General features: G+C 34.8%; 1 protein-coding gene across 1 annotated transcript; it reads left to right on the top strand.

Moving 5' to 3' along the window:
* Window positions 1-1,640: 1,640 nt before the first annotated feature.
* On the top strand, window positions 1,641-18,695 carry LOC133872491 (glutathione reductase, chloroplastic). The gene is made up of 17 exons (XM_062310005.1): window positions 1,641-1,895; window positions 2,462-2,627; window positions 3,057-3,121; window positions 4,415-4,484; window positions 4,997-5,068; window positions 8,118-8,321; window positions 10,773-10,846; window positions 10,940-11,023; window positions 11,819-11,906; window positions 12,015-12,096; window positions 12,936-13,009; window positions 13,678-13,785; window positions 13,901-13,965; window positions 14,892-15,005; window positions 15,976-16,075; window positions 17,258-17,311; window positions 18,182-18,695. Exons 2-17 carry the CDS (start codon window positions 2,487-2,489, stop codon window positions 18,278-18,280), a joined length of 1,494 nt encoding a protein of 497 aa, XP_062165989.1. The 5' UTR covers window positions 1,641-1,895; window positions 2,462-2,486; the 3' UTR covers window positions 18,281-18,695.
* The last annotated feature ends 214 nt before the right edge of the window (window positions 18,696-18,909 follow it).

The raw sequence follows: 18,909 nt of genomic DNA, 5'->3' as shown, positions 1-18,909 counted from the left end.
AGCAAGAAGAGAATGGTTAATAATATTAAGAAAATTCTTAGGGAACTTTAATTTTGCCTTATTTAAAATTACTGTAATGAATCATGGAAAGAAAGTTAGTATTGGTAAAAAAATAAAATAAAAATGGAACCCATTTTTCACAAAGGAGAAGATAAAAAGAAAATAATCGAAAAATGAAAACAAAAACAAGACAAAAAAACACGTAGAAGAATAGCAAAGATTCAGTACAACACAAAGAAAAATGTTAGATTTACAACACCAACACAACAAGTGCACAACAACCCCTCATATGAAGGTAGACTCCACATATTGGGGCTCACCTCATGTGAGGAGTTATTGTGCACTTATGCTCCGTTTGTTTCGACGTAAAATGGTTTCCGTCGTAAAATGGTTTCAGGGAAGTCATTTTTCTGGAAAATATTTTTCGTCGAAAGCATTTTTCGGTGTTTGGCGCGTACAGAAAATTACAAATATTTTTTATATTTTCATTCAAACATATTAACCTATAAAAATTAATTTTTATTCAAAACAAATAAATATAAATATAAAATAATATAAAAATCATCGATGACGAGATTTCGTCACTGACCGACAAGATTCTGACCATTTTTACTTGATTTCGGTTAATACAGTCAGAATTCAAGATAATGGTCGGAATCCGGACAGTTTCGTCGGAATCTGGGATGGCCGGATTCCGGCGAAGTGGCTGGATTCCGGCACAAACGGCCGAATTCCGGCCATCCCGTCGGATCTGGCCAGATCCGGCCGAGAACTGGCCAGAGCCGGCTGGGATCCGGCCAGATCGCCGGAATCCGGCCAATCTGGCCGGATTCCGGCTAGATTGGTTGCCGGAATCTGGGCTAACCGGATTCCGGGGAAGGTGGCCGGATTCCGTCGCCGGATTCCGACGACATTAACCAGATGTTGTCGGAATCCGATATCGGCAAGATTTCGATGGTGGTCGGTTGCTTAAACGTGAAGGTCGACTGCGTTGTTTAAAATAAATCGACCGCGTCAGACGTCTTCGGAAAATGATTTACGCTTTTAAAAAGCGTAAATCATTTTCCGAAATTTACTAAGCATTTTTTGTCAAACAGAAATCATTTTCCGGTTGACTATTATTTTCGCCCCTACCAAACACCGGAAAATACCGAAATCATTTTCCAGAAATCATTTTACGCCGAAACAAACGGAGCATTATTGTGATGGTGTAGTGCAAGAATCAAATCTTAAAAATAAATTATCTATATAAAAAAAAAAATACAAAACAAATTAATTAGGAAAAAAAAAAAGTACAAAACAAATTGCGCGGACTTGAGGGTACACGTGGACGTGCTGCACCCCAATCCTTGATTCGGTCCATGTCGTTGACTTCCCATCCTTGTAAAGACCAGCGGCTCCTTGGTCATCTTTTAGCAACTGCCAAGTGCCAAGCGCCAACTGTTGCAATTCTTCCGAACACAAAGGACCAAAAAGCAAAAATACGATATACGAAAGAAGGACAATATAAGTTATATAACTAACATCAGATGCACTTGAGCTATTTCTTAAAAAAAAAAACGAAGGACTAAAAAATAAAATTGAAAACCAGAAGCCAATAACTGTGCGTCAGTCCCACCAGTGTCAGCCTCTAACTAAACGTCGTGATATTCGATCTTTGAATTTACCACTGCTTAGAAAATTACAAGCAAAGCTCAAACTTCGCATCCTCATCCTCCGTTCAAACCCTTCTCTTCTCTTCTCTTCTCTCCTCTTTCCGTGATCTGATAGCAATTGTTTTTATATTCTTTGGACGAGCCTCTTTCCTTATCATATATAGATATTATAGACATCTTGTTTGTTTAAAACCCTAAGAGCTGCTTCTATTGCTTCGCCAACTCCATCTTCACGTACAGGTAAATTTTGGAGGTCTACATGCTTTTCTTTCGCTCGGTTGAGGTGCTTTTCGTTTTCGTTTTGGGGAAGCAGAAGAGAGTTTTATATGGCGGAGTTGCCATTTTCTATGTGATTTGATTTGATTTTCCTTCTTGGCAACCAAACAGAGTAAATTTGATCACGCATGAAGTTTAGTTGTTTAATTTAGTTTGCAGTGGAATGCTGATTTCATTAGTAGTTTTATGCAGATTATCTGCTCTTTCTCTATGTCTTTATTTTATTTTTTATTTTTTATTTTTTTTCTGGAAATGATCCGTTTGGTCGGTAGGACAAAAAATTGGAGGATTTTAATCTTTCACTTTTTTGATTACTTTGATCCCGGAAAGAAAAACTAAATTTAATTTCGCTCAACTGATTTTTGCTTTAGTTGAGGTGCTTTCTGATTTTTGTGAACCAAAACGACAAAACGCGTCAGATTCAAAGTCTCTTCTGTTTTCCCCTCTATTGAATTTCCCGGCAGCCAAACAGAGTGTTATGCCCTTTTCTTTTATGTGCTAAATAAACATTGGTTTTGTGATTGCTGTAGATTCAGTTAGGATTTTTACATAAAGATGGCGAGAAAGATGCTTATTGATGGGGAGCTGAGCCAGCCTAATGCGGAGGAAGGCCACTATGATTTTGACTTGTTTGTCATTGGAGCTGGAAGCGGCGGTGTTCGTGCTTCAAGATTTTCTGCTAATTATGGAGCCAAGGTATAGCCCCAGAATGTTGAAATAGAGGTGATACAGAGATTATTGTTTTTCATGGGCTTTTGATAATTTTTACTAATATATCTTATTATATGGTTTTTCAGGAAGCGTTTTTTTCATTGATTTTACTGCATAATTTGATAAATGGTTAGGGATAGATTCAAATGTTTGTTGTTACATTAGTTGATTGGTTTATTTTGTGAGATCTAAAAGTACCAGTGCTAATTTGGTTTTCAAAGATTTGTTTGTCTTTTGATACTTACTTAGGTGTTGCTAATGTATCTGATTATTTTGAATTCTTGTGATATTGACTTTTAGCTGTATCTGAATTTTTGCTTGCTTTCCCCTTGATTGTCACATTTATCCCCTTTTCTGATGGAGGCGTTTGATCACTAAATGACGACTAATTACTTTTGTTAATCCTGTTGCCAGGTTGGGATTTGTGAGCTTCCATTTCATCCAATCAGCTCAGAAGTTATTGGAGGAATTGGTGGAACGTGAGTTAATAGAAAGTCTTAATTTGGTGCCCTTTTCATTGGTTGCTCTAGCCATTTTTCCAGCTTGACTTGTCATAACCTACATATCACAGTTCCTGAGTTTTTATTTTTCCCATTTTAGTTGTGATATTGGCCTTGCTTAAACTGCTTTGTCATTAATTTTATAATATATTTTATTTGACTATATTGTTTAACTTTTGTCTTCAATGGCTGAGCTATTAAAACATAGCATGGTACATGACATTGGAATATAGCATCAGTTGGATTTTGGGGAAGCAACTTATCTGCTGCTCCCATGGGAAACATCATAACGAACTTTTCATTGATTCTAGGTATTTTAGTAAGAGGGATGCTGGATTAGTGAGATGTTTGCACCGTTGTGGTTATTTAGCTTTTATTTTCTCCATGAAGTTGGTTAAAAAGATTGAGGAGGTGGGCTTGATAAAATGTTACTCTAATTTATAATTTACTAGCATCATGATCTATAAGATGTTGCTGGCTACAATTGATGTTGGAACAATTTTTGTTTGCTTCCTCAGCCTTCACTGTATGCTGAGAGGTTTACCAGGTCATGAGATGATGTTTCTTGGTTATTTTTTACGGTCAACATATTGCAAGTATTAGTGGCTGCATGTGCTTTTTATTTCCATATTTCTAAATAATAAAAATCAATATTTTATTTGAAAGGCTGAGCTGTTTGTTAATCTTCTTCCTTGTACTAGTGATTGATTTGAGTTGAGCTAAATGAGAAATCAGCTTTTCTACACTGCATCTATTTGATGGTGGAATGGTTGATTTGGATGTTCATTTTGATTGTAAAGGTGGTACTTATATTTAGGGAAAAACAATTAGAGTAATGTATGGAAGTTGCAGATATCTTACCAAAAAGGTTGATGTTTTGCAGTTCAGAGTACCGAGTTTCAATTCTTGATTCATATTGTTCAAATGACTTACGAATCATTGGTTTTTTGATTTAGGAATAACTTTTGCTTAGAGTGATGATTTATGTTGAGAAAACCCTTGATAGACTACTTAGTTTCTGCTGATTGTTTCTAGCACATCAACATAAATACAGTGAAGTTTGAATAATTTTGTTAGAATTGAATGATTAGACCTTTCGCTGAAAGTCATAATACTGCTTCTGGTTATGAGGTAGCGTATAAATATAAAAATAGTTACTTCTGGACTTTCTTCTTTCCTTTTATATTAGATTAGCAAGGTTCTTGCTAAAAATGACACTTCTGAAGCAAAAATGTTTACAGACATGATGCCTCTCATCTTTTGGTTTTCTAGGTGCGTCATTCGTGGTTGTGTTCCCAAAAAGATTTTGGTGTATGGAGCATCTTTTCGAGGTGAACTTGAGGTGAGAATATGATCTTATATCATTGGTATGGGATATATTTCAAGAATGTAGTAGTAAAGACTGTTGAAATCATGTGTTCTTCTATGAGTCTTCTTTGCCATCATCTTACTGCATCTAGACAATTGATTTATCACTTTTGCCGTCGACATGGCTCAGGTTCAACCTTTTTCTTGAAATTCGTTTTATTATCACTGGTCATTATAAAACATGCAAACATTTGACCGCCAGAATCAGTTTTCGAATATCTGATGTTCCTATGGTGATCTGTGATGTAATGGAAAATTCAATGTTATTGAACTAATGGAGAAATAGAACAACTTGAGGCTTTTCTAAAATGCAGTATGTTTGGCACATTGTTGTTTCTTGTGTTTTAGAACTTAAAAAAAAAAAATTGTCCCATGTTTAGGGTGACATACTGAGTTTTTCTGTTTTAGTATATTGTTATTCACAATTTTATTTAATTTATAATTCAACTTTAAATGGTTTGATTAATGTAATGTTTTGTTTTGTAGGACGCGAGGAATTATGGGTGGGAACTGAATGAGAAAATTGACTTCAACTGGAAGAAACTTTTGCATAAGAAGGTATATTTTTACTTTTTATCTTGTGATATGATTTCATTCACATTTAAATGAATCCATGGTTATTGCAGTTTTCATGTTTCTCATGTTACCTTTAGAGACAAATTTGAGAGAAAAACCTAATAAAACTAACGGTAACTGCATCCATCAAAAAAGTAGTTACAGTGAGCAAAGGTAATTGCTAGAGCATGAAATTTTGATGTGGTATTATAACCTTATTATCAAAAAAATCGAAGAAATTGAATTGGGTAAGCTTCCTACGACAAGTAGTTTTAGAACTAATTAGTGTACAAAAATGTCAGATTCAGCCAGTTGATGGACCAGCATCGATGTATGAAAGACTGCTAAGTGGCCTACTTCTTTGATTATACAATTTAAACTACGCTTTTGCCTGATTGCTTGATACAAACTCAAGCTGCAATATTTTCTTTTTAAACTTTTGTTGAGATCTTAACCTTCTCAATTCACCAGCTTGAACCTTGATTATTTAGACGTGCTGTTATTGTAGTCTCAATGTAGAAGGGAAAAATATAATTTGTATTGATCCATGTTATTGTAGTCTCAATGTAGAAGGGAAAAATATAATTTGTATTGATCCATGCCATTCGCTTTGATTGATTCCCTTTGCTTTGACTTCTCTTTTTCCTCTTCCTTAATTTAACCCAATATTGGCAAATATGTAAGAGTTATTTCTTGAGGGATATCTGACTATAGATGGCGAACCAAATATTCTGTTGATTGATTTTAAGGGAGTAGTCTAGTGTTTTGTTGAAGTATAATGTTTCTTTCAGGTTTAAATATTTGATCTGAAGTCTGAACCTCATGGGGAGTGAGAATAAGCTTTGCCCTAGAAAATATTTTATTTAATTAGATCTGTTTTGTGGAACTTCTTAAATGCTGAATGCACATGGAGATTTAATGATATAAAAGGAGCTATAAATCAAGAACTTCTCCAATCAGTTATAGAGGTGTGCTGTAAATACAATTTGCTTTCTAATTTTCTAGAATTTTGAGATTTGTGTTCTTTTTCTACCCCCTAAGTGGGAGACTTATTTTTTGCGCTCCTTTGCACTTTCTAATAAGATATAAAAAAAGTAGATACAATTTGCTTTAGGGTTTACCAAGTACATAGCCTGTGTATGTAGGTATCCCCTGGTATACTTAGTAAATTTTTACTTATAGAAAACAAAGAGTCGTTAAAGGATACATATCCTTTAATAGGAATAATTTACTTCGTTGTTAGCTCCTTCTATAGTGTCCTTTGCTTGTAACGATGGCACTCCTTTCCCTTAGAACTTGGAAGAGTATTTGGCGGATTATGGTTCCTTTGAGAGCGGCATCTTTTACTTGGTCGGCGGCCCTAGGGAAGATTCTTACTATGGACAATCTAAAGAAGCGACATGTCATTGTGGTCGATAAATGTTGTATGTGCAAGGTCCATTGTGAGGTCGCTTGCTTCTTATGGAATGCATTTTTTAGTCGTTTTGGGATGTCTTGGTTGATGCCTAGTAGAGTAGCCGACTTGTTTATGGTCCATTTGGGTGTTGAATTTTTTGAATAAGAATAATATTCATAATCTGTTTGCGGATTTCGAGGCAATGAAAACGTGTTTGGATGTTGAATAGAATTCAGATTCTTTTTGAATTTGTGTTTGGGTGTTGAATTTTTGAGATTGGAAAAAAAATGTTTTTTAATGATAGGAAGTGATTGGATTGTATGAAAAGTTGTGTATTGATTGGTGTTAAATTTATTAAAAAAATAAATAAATAAACTTATTTGTTTTAAAATTCAAAAAAAAAAAAAAAAAAAAAAACAAAAAAGGAAAAGGTAGCTGGGTCTGGCCACCCCCTGCCACCTCTGGGGGTGGCCAAAGCCTCCCCAGAGGCTAGGGGTGGCTGTACACCACCCCTTCCCTTTTATGTTTTTTTTTTGTGATTTTTTTTTTTAAAAATTAAGTTTATTTATTTTTAATAAATTAATGACAAATAATCATGGCATTTGAATATTTGAATATTTAAATCCGGATTTTTATTTGGGTTGGATGTGGGTTTTCGGGTTTTTGAATAAAACCCGATTAGAATATTGAATAAAATTCAAACCAAACAGACCATTACTTGTTGGTGGACTGGTGGTAGAACTCTGAGTGCTGTTGTGTGGAAGATACTGCCCTCTTGCCTCTTCTAGTGTCTTTAGAAGGAAAGAAATGACAAAAGTTTTGAGGATCGGGCAAGGACTTTGGCGGAACTTGAATCATTTTTCATTTTTACTCTTTCTACTTGGACAACTACGCTTGTAGCTCCCTTGGTGCTTAGTTTTCAGAATTTTCATGTTTTTTCTTATTCTAGTTAGGTGTTTTTCTTGTATACTCCCTGTGTACCCGAGTTGTGCTTTTCGCTTTTTAATGATATTTCGATTAAAAAAAAAAAAGAAAAAAAAAAGGAAGAATTTACTCGGATGAAATTTGTTTTCTTCTTGGGCATCTAGACACATTTTCTGTTTACCTTATTTGATATTCTTTCCTATGGTTCAGGCTCTGTTTGTTTTGGTGTAAAATGATTTCTGGAAAATATTTTTCGTAGTTTCCGGTGTTTAGTGCAACAAAAAATAATAGTCAAACCGAAAATATTTTTCGGTTTGACTGAAAAAGCTTATTTAATTTTCGTAAATGTTTTCATTTTTTTAAAACCGTAAATAATTTTCTGATTTGAGCTTCTCATTCTCAAATTGTTGGACCACAATTGGAGCTAAAATTTATAGGATAATTTATTTTATATTATTATTTTTATGTTGCGAATAAAAAATGGTTTTTATAGGTTGATATGATTGAATGAAAATATAAAAAAATATTTGTAATTTTTCGTACGTGCAAAACGGTGGAAAAAGCGGAAAACATTTTCTTGAAAAATGGTTTCCCTGAAAACATTTTACGTTGAAACAAATGGAGCCTCAATTTTTAGATTAAGTCATGTTGAAGTTTGAAATATGGTAGCATTTAATTGTTTATACCCATGCTATTTTTATTATATGTTTTTCTTCTCTTTTACACTTGCAGACAGAAGAAATAGTCAGATTAAATGGAATTTACAAGCGGTTATTGACGAATGCTGGGGTTAAAAGTTATGAAGGAGAGGGAAAGATTGTTGGTCCCAATGAAGTTGAGGTGACGCAACTAGATGGCACTAAATTGAGCTATACTGCTAAACACATATTGATTGCAACTGGCAGCAGGGCTCAACGTCCCGATATCCCTGGCCAGGTAGATTTTCTGGTTTTGTTCTATAATGGTTTCAAATTGATTTGATGTCGTAAACATAATTGGTACTTTGTGACACAATGCAGCGAGACTTATAAGTTTAGTATGCTTTTACATGTTCTGTATATTAGTCTATTTGAAATGTTATGGAAGATTTTGTCTCTGTTGACTGTGAATTGAGATATGCTACATATGGAGTGGAGTTTGTGGTTGGATGCATCTGCCTCTAAGAAGCATAATACTTTCCCATTCAATCTATTTAACTTCTGTTAATGTCATATCGTATCGATGGCTGAACCAGTTACCCCGTTATCTAACTCAGGAATTTGAAACTTGCTTTATGATGTCATTACAAATTATTGCAACTGAAATGAATTTGTTTGCCCATTTTTCAATATGTAGAAGGCCTTTTGGGTGTTTGGCAAACCTTGGACTGGTTCAGTTGTTTCTGAACCAATCTATAATGAGAACTAGTTCAATTTTTAACTGGTTTTGGTTTATAATAATTTTGTATGAACTACACAGTAATCACGTTTTAGCTTTTATGGTTATATATCTACCCTATTTAGAATGTAAAAACAACAAACTAAGAACCAGTTCCATATTTTACAAATTTTTAACAAAAGGAATTATTTTAAAAACTGGTTATCTGATCTATTTTGAATTAGCAAATTACTGCAGGGTAGCACCCATTTAGTTTTGTCTAACTATGAAGTTCAAGTATAATACCCCTAAATGTATGGTTTTCGGCAGATTGGGTAGCTTCCAAATTGCAAACATTTTTACTAATCATGTGTCGAACACGTGTACAAAATTGTTAGGAGCAGTTTTTAATTGGTTTGAACTAGGGCCGGCTGACTGCCTAGGTGAATTAGGCAATCGCTTAAGGCCCCAAATAATAATAGTGTAATTAAGTTTCTTTCTATAAAAAAAAACTGGGGAAACTTCACAAAACCCCCATGAACTTCCACTCGTTTTGAAACTACCCCCCTAAAGTTCAAAAACTCTCAATTTCAACCCTCAAACTTTGAATTCGATGCAATGTCCCCTCTCCGTTAGGGTTTGGCTTTAAATCAAACGACTAAAGGGTGAAATGACCTTTATGTCCCTAGAACTTTTATAAAATTTCCAATTTACCCTTTATTTCAAAATAAAAATTAAAAAAAAAAAAATGAGACCCACGATTGAGTCACTTGGTGGCCCAACTTGGGCTACCACTAGACTCTGCTGTGGGTCACATTGTGACCCAATGCGGGCCACTGGGTCAGGTCACGCTATGACCCACCGTGGGTTTGGTGACCCATGGGTCAGCCTAATTTTATCTATTTTTTAATTAAATAATAATAAAAAAAAAACACAAAATAACTAATAAGGGTATTTTTTTCATTTTCCAGGCATCTGTTAGGATTTAACAGAAAATCCTAACAGAGGAGGGACATTGCAACAAATTCAAAGTTTGAGGGTTGAAATTTAGAGTTTTTAAACTTTAGGGAGGTAGTTTCAAAAGGGGTGGAAGTTCATGTGAGTTTTGTGAAGTTTCAAAAAAAACTTTTAAAGCCTCAATTATGATAAGAAAGTAAGTTAATGCTCTTTAATTAAGGTCCACATTATGATAAAAATAATTACAAAGAATTGAATCCCAAGATATTGAAACTTTAGGGGAAAATAAAGAGAAAAATGGAAAGTCACATTAATGGTACCCCGAAAGCAGTAACTAAACTCATAATTTCATCTGAACTTAAAAGCAACATGTCGTCTAAGTTCGTTTATTAAAATAATTTTTAGAATAAAGTAAATTTAGTTTTGTGCAAATTATATTTTACATAAAAAGAACTATATGTAGCTCAACACAAAATATGTCATATGTTGAAATTAAATGTCTTGTAGCAGAGATGAATTCTGCATTTGGTTTGAAAAAAATTAAGGGAAAAAGCTAGAAGAATAATTTAAAATTAAAATTTTATAATTAAATATTTCAATATAAAAAGGGCCCACCTAAATTTGTCGCCTTAGGCCTCAAAATCTATCGAGCCGGCTCTAGTCTGGATGACATGGAAACTATTATGAAATAATAGGGGCTTAATTGTGATCAGTTCGGAGAAGGTGCAAAAGGTTCTCTTGAACTGATATTTTCAACCTTCTATCCAACTTTACTTTTCCTTGAAGCTCTAGTTTTATTGTTTTATCATGCAATTTACCCTTTTAACTGCACTGTGTTGTTTATTTACCTTTTCCTGGACTTCCTGAGTCTTGTACCTTAGTTTTCCTAGTTGGATTTATGGGGTTGATCTATGAAATGTTTGGTCATCCTTCATTCGCAACTTTTGCTTTAAACTTGATGGATAAACTACTTGAAATTCAGTATTTAATATTCTTCGTGAGGTCTAATATTATTGTTGTTCACGTGCTTTTTGTTTTGCCTTCCCCCCCTTTCTTTTCCTTTTTATATTGCAGGAGTTGGCTATAACCTCTGATGAGGCATTGAGTTTGGAGGAGTTACCTAAGCGTGTTGTGATACTTGGGGGAGGGTGTGCCTCTATCTCTTAATCTGTTTTCTTTATTACTTTTCAGCACCATAGCATGATCAATATTATCAAATGATGATCCTCTTATGCTATCAGGTACATAGCTGTTGAATTCGCTTCAATATGGAATGGGATGGGTGTGGCTGTGGATCTATGTTTCAGGAAGGAACTTCCTTTAAGGTTGTAACAATTTTACTCTGTTCAACTTTGAGAGCCAAGGCTGTTAATTTATGTCGTTCTTTCTTATGAAAACCATAATAACTTTAGAGGCAAATTATGGAATGATTTCAAACATCATGGTTTTTCTGATGTATAGTAATCTTCCGCTTGAATACATGTGATGGGTTGCAAAATCATAAAATCTTATCATCCCAATTAATGTCCGGTCAAGTCTTCTTGGAATAAATCTTTAGATATAGTAAAAGTTTATAAAAAAACTGTTATTGCTTTTCCAAAAAATTTTAATGTTTTTCGACCAGTAATTATAGTCACTTAGGTACATAAAACTCTGTCCAGACCTTTTACTAATGCAGCCAAAGAGGTAGGCATAATTTTCTGAAGGTGGATAGGCAGGCTCTAGCCTATAATAGGAGTATACGTAGTAAAAATATCCATTTTGTCTGATTGTGGGGATTCTCAAGTCGTTCTTTAGCTTTTGATCGCAGTATGAGGTTTTGGTTTTGGCAAAGGAAGCCTTCCGCTTGGCTTTCCTGTCAATTGCTTCCTGATATACCCCCTGACCTGAAAAGATAAATAGGTCTAAATTCGTCATTTTTACCTTGCCTCTTTACAATAGTTAGGCATTTTACATCAGTTAGCTGTTTTATTTGATGAATAGTGAGTTTCTATTAGCCTTTTCCATTTCATCACTTATCGCTAAGTAGGAGCCTTGTCCAGGAATTTTCTATCACCATCACTTTCTACTCTTTACTGCTGCTCTGTTTCTAATGCAACTGTGTCTAAATTCTTTGGCAGAGGTTTTGATGATGAAATGAGGGCAGTGGTTGCAAGAAATCTCGAAGGCAGGGGAGTTAATTTGCACCCAAGGACAAGTTTATCAGAGGTAATATAACTGCTATAAGGATCACGTGGATCCACCATTGGTGGATTATAGATGTATTTTTTTGATTCACATTCAACCTTGTGCTAATAATAATTTCTGTAATTCTAGATAATTAAAACAGGGGATGGCATAAAAGTTATCACAGATCATGGCGAAGAGTTGATTGCAGATGTTGTAATGTTTGCCACTGGTAATTACAAACCCTGTTTAGTTTATAAGGAACTTCAAATTAATGAGTTCAGATATCTTCGCTCTGTTTTTTATTTTGCACAAAAGATTAATGTCATGTTGCTTGCATTGAGTTTTAATTTCTAAATTGCCATTGTTTCTCCTAATTGAAAAATTCCTTTGCTGGTATTCTGGGGCATAGACTGTCTTTTGTCGTCTGAAGCAAGATTTGGCTTATTAACTATGATTAACCATTGGGGCAAATGTGCAAGTTGTATGCAATGTTGTACAAAGTTCAAGTGCAAGTTTATGGTTTGTTATGGAGCATAGAGTAAGAAAGTCTCAATGTATTATGAGAATCGTTATTCTTTGTTGATTGTATTTACTTGCATTAAAATCCTTTTGATGAACATGATTATCAAAATTACTTTTTCTTGGATTTTTTCAAATTGAATTTAGACTTTGGTTGCCGAAAGAGTGGTTGGTGCTACTGTCTCCAAATCCGCTGGGGTGAAACCTTCCTGATTCTACAAGATTCTGCGCCTTCCTACAGGTGGCTAGGCACAAATGTGTATACAAGGGTTGGAAGTAAAGCGACACGAGTTCTAGACTCCATCAAAATAAAATAGGAGGTTTTAGAAATACATATCTTTTAAAAAAGATTACTGGTTGTTTGGGTTGACTTTATTATCTTATACGTGGTTAGAAACTTGCAGAGGTTTAAATGTCATTAGCTTTCAAAGTTACATAAAATTACTACGTGGCTACATTATGTAACAGTTTCCTTTTAAATTTTTTTTCTTGTATTTTTTTTTTATACTTACAAAGATTGCCTTCTTAGTGACTGCTCATTGGTTACAGGTCGGGCTCCTAATACAAAGAGATTGAATTTGGAAGCTGTGGGTGTGGAACTTGATCAGACAGGAGCTGTTAAGGTCACTACCTTTCCCATTTGCTTCTCTTGCTTGTTATCATTGAAAACTTTGTAACATGTTTCTACTTCTGACTGGGGATTGATTTTTAGCATTAGTTATGCCAACTGGATTTCTTAATCTATATACGTATCTATGTGATGATAGCTTTATTTATATGTGCAAAGGCATCTGACACCCGCTTTGATTATGTTGACACCCTCTTTGATTATGTAAAGGGTAAAGATTTCTGCACGATATTAAATCCATACATAAAGATTGGATGGTTTATATTGTATTTGGTATTTGGCATATACGTAGAAGGGGTATGTTATGAATTGGCACTGATAAAATCCTTTGATGGAAGCTGCAAACTCTTTGGGGGCCAAAACTGGCACCAGTTGTGGTGGTATCCAGCCAGCAGATGGGCTTTTGGGCTCCTATGCTCATCTATTTTTTGGTTAAAAAAGAAAAGAAAAGTATTTTTGCATATAAAAAGATATAAAGTTGGGTTTGTTACTTATAGGGATGTTATCTAGCCTCATTGATCCTTTTCTTTGTTGATCTATTGCTATATTAAAATGCACTCTATTGATGGAATGACAAAATTACACAGCATTCATATAAAAAGATTGTAATCACCATGAGATGTGCTCATGCCTCTGAGGTCCCTGCCTCCATTTCTCTTGCAGGTAGATGAGTACTCCCGCACCAATATACCTAGCATATGGGCTGTGGGTGATGTTACGAACCGAATGAATCTTACCCCTGTGGCCTTAATGGAGGGAACATGTTTTGCAGTATGTATTTTGTTTAGACCTTTTTCATTTACCTTGTTAAGTTTGCTATGTTTTTGTAATTCTAGTAAGTGACATCAGTGCTGCTCTTGTACTCATGATTTTGTACCATCTGCAGAAAACTGTTTTTGGTGGGCAACCTAGCAAACCAGACCACAAAGATGTACCCTGTGCTGTGTTCAGGTGCCATGAATCTTCTGGAACTTGTTAAATATGCTTAAAATTGGTTATTATTATTAATAAGTTCGGTTCGTATTAGAAAGAAATTGTTATTCGTAGGTTCGTAAGTTGTCATCCTTGGCGGTTGTGTTCTTTCCCAAATGAGTTTACTCCATGGGGCTTTTATCAGAGTGACTTGTTCCATTAGAGAAAAATCCGAGTTTTTCTCCTTTAGATTGAAATCATGGGCTAACCTTGGATGTTTCGGTTTATTTAGTTTTTCTTTTCCTCTCGCCTTACAATCACTTGAATTATCTGGCACATGTTACTTGTTAAAAATTGCACTTTGAAGAAATTTTGCTTGTAGTGGCACCGTAATATTTTATAGATGAAGAAAGTTGGGATGGGTTAGAGTGGAACCTGGCTTTAGTAGGTTGGATTCAATCTCTCTGCTTCAGCACTAGCCAAGTTTTAATCTCTATTCCACATTTTTGTATTCATAATTTCCGTTTATTTGACGTTAAATTAGTTCCTCATTCTATATCATTAACTCAATCTCCATCTGCAGGTTTTTTTTTTTTTTTTTTTAAAGCCACAGCATGTTTATTACTTTTTTTCTTTTCTTTTTAAAGCCACATCCTGTTTAGACTTTGTTTAAAGTGTCAGAAGGCCGTTAGGAAGAAGTGGTTAAGAAAGAGTTGTTTTTTACTGTTTGAACTAATATGGACACTCATTATTATGTTGCAATGCAGTTGTCCAGAGTTTGTCTGTGTTGTATACCATACCTAACATGTAATCCAAGTCTCATTGTCGTTAATTATTATCGTATAACTTTTACCATATGATGTTTACACTTGTATTTTAGTTGTGCAACAGAAGTAGAATATCTTATCTACCATTTGGATTTTTTTTGTGAATGTTAAATTTGCACTTGTCTTCCCAATATGCAGCATACCATCTCTTTCTGTAGTGGGCCTTAGTGAAGAGCAGGCAATTGAGCAAGCAAATGGTGATATTTTGGTATTCACATCAACCTTCAACCCAATGAAGAACACTATCTCTGGGTATGATTTGAGGTTTTTTACTGCATAAATTTACAATCTAATGAAGAAGCAGATTGCCCTTTCCTCTGTGGAACTGATGAGAATCTCAATATGCGATAGAATTAGAGATTAAGAACCTTCTTGAGTGGAAGTATATGCTGGGGCCAAGCACTTTTAATATTATATAGTATAATATATTATATATATATTTTTTTCCAGGGCAAGCCCTTTTAATTTGTTGAGTTTGTGCTATAATTGCCCAATTATATTATGAGTTTAAATCATCTGCTTGCCCCTAAAATAGAAATAATTAAGATTAGAGCACTTTGTTATCTTATCATCTTGCCTCTCTACATAACTCATTAAATTCTTCTGCTGGAGCTAAATAAATTAGATCAATTTCCCTCGGTATGAGGATTATACTAATTTCATAAAAGGAGATGCCATATGTGATAAAGGGCCGGTTGAGGTATATTCATGAGCCATGATAGAGTCATCCTCATATTTATAATAGAAGACATATAGTTTGTATTTACTTATAGAATTTTGGATAAGTAATTGCCGGTCGTTAACTGTTGTGCATATATCTATATACATCATACAGCATCTTGATTGGATACTGTGTTCTAGTTAATCTGGACCATGGAGGTTTTTCAATTAATTTTTAGCTTGGGCTGGTGATTGTTTGGGTAACATGTAATATTTGGAAAGAGTAATGCTAGATACCATAATACTATCCAACATTCATCCAACAATCCTGATGTGGCACTTCCAACTAACCCTTGGATCAATCCTTGTTAAATAATAATAATAAAAAGATCTAATGGTTAGTTGGGAGTGCAAGTCAGCATTGTTCAATGAATATTTGATAGAATTATAGTATCTAGCATTTCTCATTTGGAAAACTTGTATCGCTTATGGTGTTTGATGTTTAAAGGATTCATCTCCTGGGAAATTTTACCTGGTAGTTTTCTTCTTTTTGATGTTATAGACGACAAGAAAAGACGATTATGAAGCTTGTTGTTGATGCTGAGACAGATAAAGTTCTTGGAGCATCCATGTGCGGGCCAGATTCACCTGAGATTATGCAGGTATGCTGTGTTTGCTACTCAGTTTCATTGATAGTTTAGATATGAAATTCTACTGCACTTTCAAATTTATTTGTTTATTTACTAGGTACATGCATTGACATGGAGTGACCATTCCTGTTATTGGTCTTTCTACACGATTTTTTGTAACACATTAAACCACAAGGGAATATCTGTGAATACCCTGGAAATTAAATCCGGCCAATTGGATTCACCTAGCACTCAAGGCACTTGTTGCTGTACCGAATGGAGTTAAAGTTGTCCATAAAACTAGAATCATCATCAACAATGGTAGCCATAGAGAATATTGTTTCTTGAAATCTTAAGATGTTTATGAACCTGCAGTTGCGGTCAAATACGCTAGATACAGTTCTGGTCTTGCTTTTTCACCCTTGTGTGAAATAGTATTATTCTAGAATTTGTACAAGGCTACAAAATGGATAAATGATAGATGAAGCTAACTATTATTTTTTCACACCTGGAAATTTCTAGAAATGTCTAGTCCCCCAATTATCCAAAATAATTTTAGTTTCTTTAAATATTTTACTTTGTAAATAACACCATGTTTTTAGAAACTATTGAAGTTTATCTGCAGTTTGGATTCTGTCTTACATGGTAGTTAATATCAGAACATGAAAACGAAGCTTCCATCGATCATCTCTTCACACCTCCAATTTATGTTCAGACAGCTATATGAATCTTTACTTGGTCCTTTAAATCCTTAAAAACCATTAATAGCAAACAGCTCTGGCCAAATGTGCTTTATACGTACAAGAGATTGTCTTGATCAGTGACATTTACTTTTTACGTTGCAAATGAAGAGAGTAGGGAAGGGGATCTGTTATATGGATGGAGATTGTAGAGGGCCTTCTATATATTTTTTTTGAAGTAATAAATTCATTAAAAGGAGAAGATTATATACAGAGATGTAGGTTTAACTTAATAATGAGCTCCATTTTTGGGACACAGTGAGTTAACTTGCATGTTTTAGCCCTGAGAAAAAGGGGTGTCACTTCCTCAAGAATAGAGTTAATATTCAGATGTTTAGTTGAGATCTTGTTTATCTTGAGCTCACAGTGCTCAAGTTGCCTATAGAGTTCACCCTTTTCCTCTTATTTCCTCTTCTATTTCTTTTGTTTATTTCTGCATTTAATTCCTGATATTGTTTTGGGATGTCCTTTGCAGGGCATTGCTGTTGCAGTGAAGTGTGGTGCAACCAAGGCACAATTTGACAGCACGGTAAGCTGAACCCCCAGTCCCCATTTTTCTCATTTCAAAGCTTGATGAGCTTATTACACAACTTGTGTGCTCCAGTATTTTACCGTTTCTCTCAACAGCTTTGGAAATCAGCATTTGAGCTGGCCTTTTCTTTTTTTCTTTTTTCCCGGCCAGAGGATACTGGTCGGACTTCAACTGATAACAAGGGAATAATATAGACATTGTGTGCCTCTCAACAAACCACTTAAAAGGCCACAAGCCATAAGGTGGTTTGACCTGTACCAGCTAATATGTGCGCATGCTGGCAAAGGATGTGTGAGCTGTTTGTGTAATATATCATGGGATGAGGCAAAGATGTAGGTTTCACAAGTAGATCCTAATGAGAGCATGAAATAGCTCTATGGGGGTGCTTCATCATGGCTCTCCTATCTATTACCCTAAACCATGGCAGAATTCTCAGTCAAGTGTGATTTGCCAATTTTCTAGCAAAGAAGCCTGATTGCTCTTATTTCCCTTCTACACGTTGAATCTGTTGTGTTAGAAGTTATTGGTAGATATGAGAAAGAGAAGATATTTGTGAGGATCTTTTGTCTTATGTAAGACAAGTGATAATTGGGATGACCAAACTACTCACAAAAAATAATTGGGACGAACAAACTGCACTCCAGTTTGTAATCAGTTAGTGTTTAGACCAGAATGAATCTTATCTTTTCACTTTATGGTCGACTTTTCTAATAATTTTTTTTCTTCTCCTCTTTGAAAATCATGAAAATTGTGTTTCCTTGTGTCCTACTCACCTGAGAGTTTATTTCCATAACTTCATCTAGAAGGACCTTTTGTTTTTTCCTTCTCTTCACAATTTCAAAAAAGGTTTTGACTTTTTTCCTACAGGTGGGAATACATCCTTCTGCGGCAGAGGAATTTGTTACAATGCGGTCAGTGTCTAGGCGTATTGCTGGTGCTAGCAAACCAAAGAAGACTAATCTGTAAAGATACGAAGATCGGGGAGAAAGGAAAAGGAGTGATAATATGCAGTTAAAAGAGGAATTTTCATCGTAGTAGGTAATGGTTTCATATTTCACCAAAACCACAGAATTCGTTATCAGATGTTTGAGAAGGGTACGTTCAGTTTTCTGTCTCCCCCCCTCCCCCAGCAAAAAAAAAAAGGTTCATCGAATGTCATGATATGGCAGTGCATTTTTGCTTGCAGAATATGGTGCTGTTAATTCAGATAGTTGGTGCAGAAAACGATAATATATGTTCTTAGATTGTCATAATTAAATTGGGATCGACAACCCTATATCTTCTGATATGGATGAGATACTATTTCCTCAGGCCGTTGGTTTGAGGCCGTACTTTTTATAGATATGCCAACTAGGGATGATAATATCATTCTTTTCGGATTCTTGGTGGTTTACTGTTTCTTGGTTGATTTGTCATTTTCTTTTTTCACGTTTTTTTTTTTTTTATTTTTTTTTTTTAAAAAAATAAGTGTACGGAACCACTAGGAAATTCAAAGAAAAAGAAATGGCATACTACCAAAAGTCCTATGAAATTATTGCAAAGATAATTTTTAACCTTTGTGATAAGCGGACGAGTAAGGGGAGGTTTATTATAAC

This window comes from Alnus glutinosa, chromosome 1 (assembly GCF_958979055.1).
Source record: "Alnus glutinosa chromosome 1, dhAlnGlut1.1, whole genome shotgun sequence".
Taxonomy (NCBI): Eukaryota; Viridiplantae; Streptophyta; class Magnoliopsida; order Fagales; family Betulaceae; genus Alnus; species Alnus glutinosa.
Note: the sequence above shows the minus strand (reverse complement) of the source record. Positions and strands in the feature narration are given on the sequence as shown.

Coding starts and splice junctions, on each gene's coding strand:
- LOC133872491 (XM_062310005.1), top strand. CDS start 2,487: ATGGCGAGAAAGATGCTTATTGATGGGGAGCTGAGCCAGCCTAATGCG. Junction 3,122..4,414: donor ATTGGAGGAATTGGTGGAAC/GTGAGTTAATAG, acceptor TTGGTTTTCTAG/GTGCGTCATTCGTGGTTGTG. Junction 8,322..10,772: donor GTCCCGATATCCCTGGCCAG/GTAGATTTTCTG, acceptor TTTATATTGCAG/GAGTTGGCTATAACCTCTGA.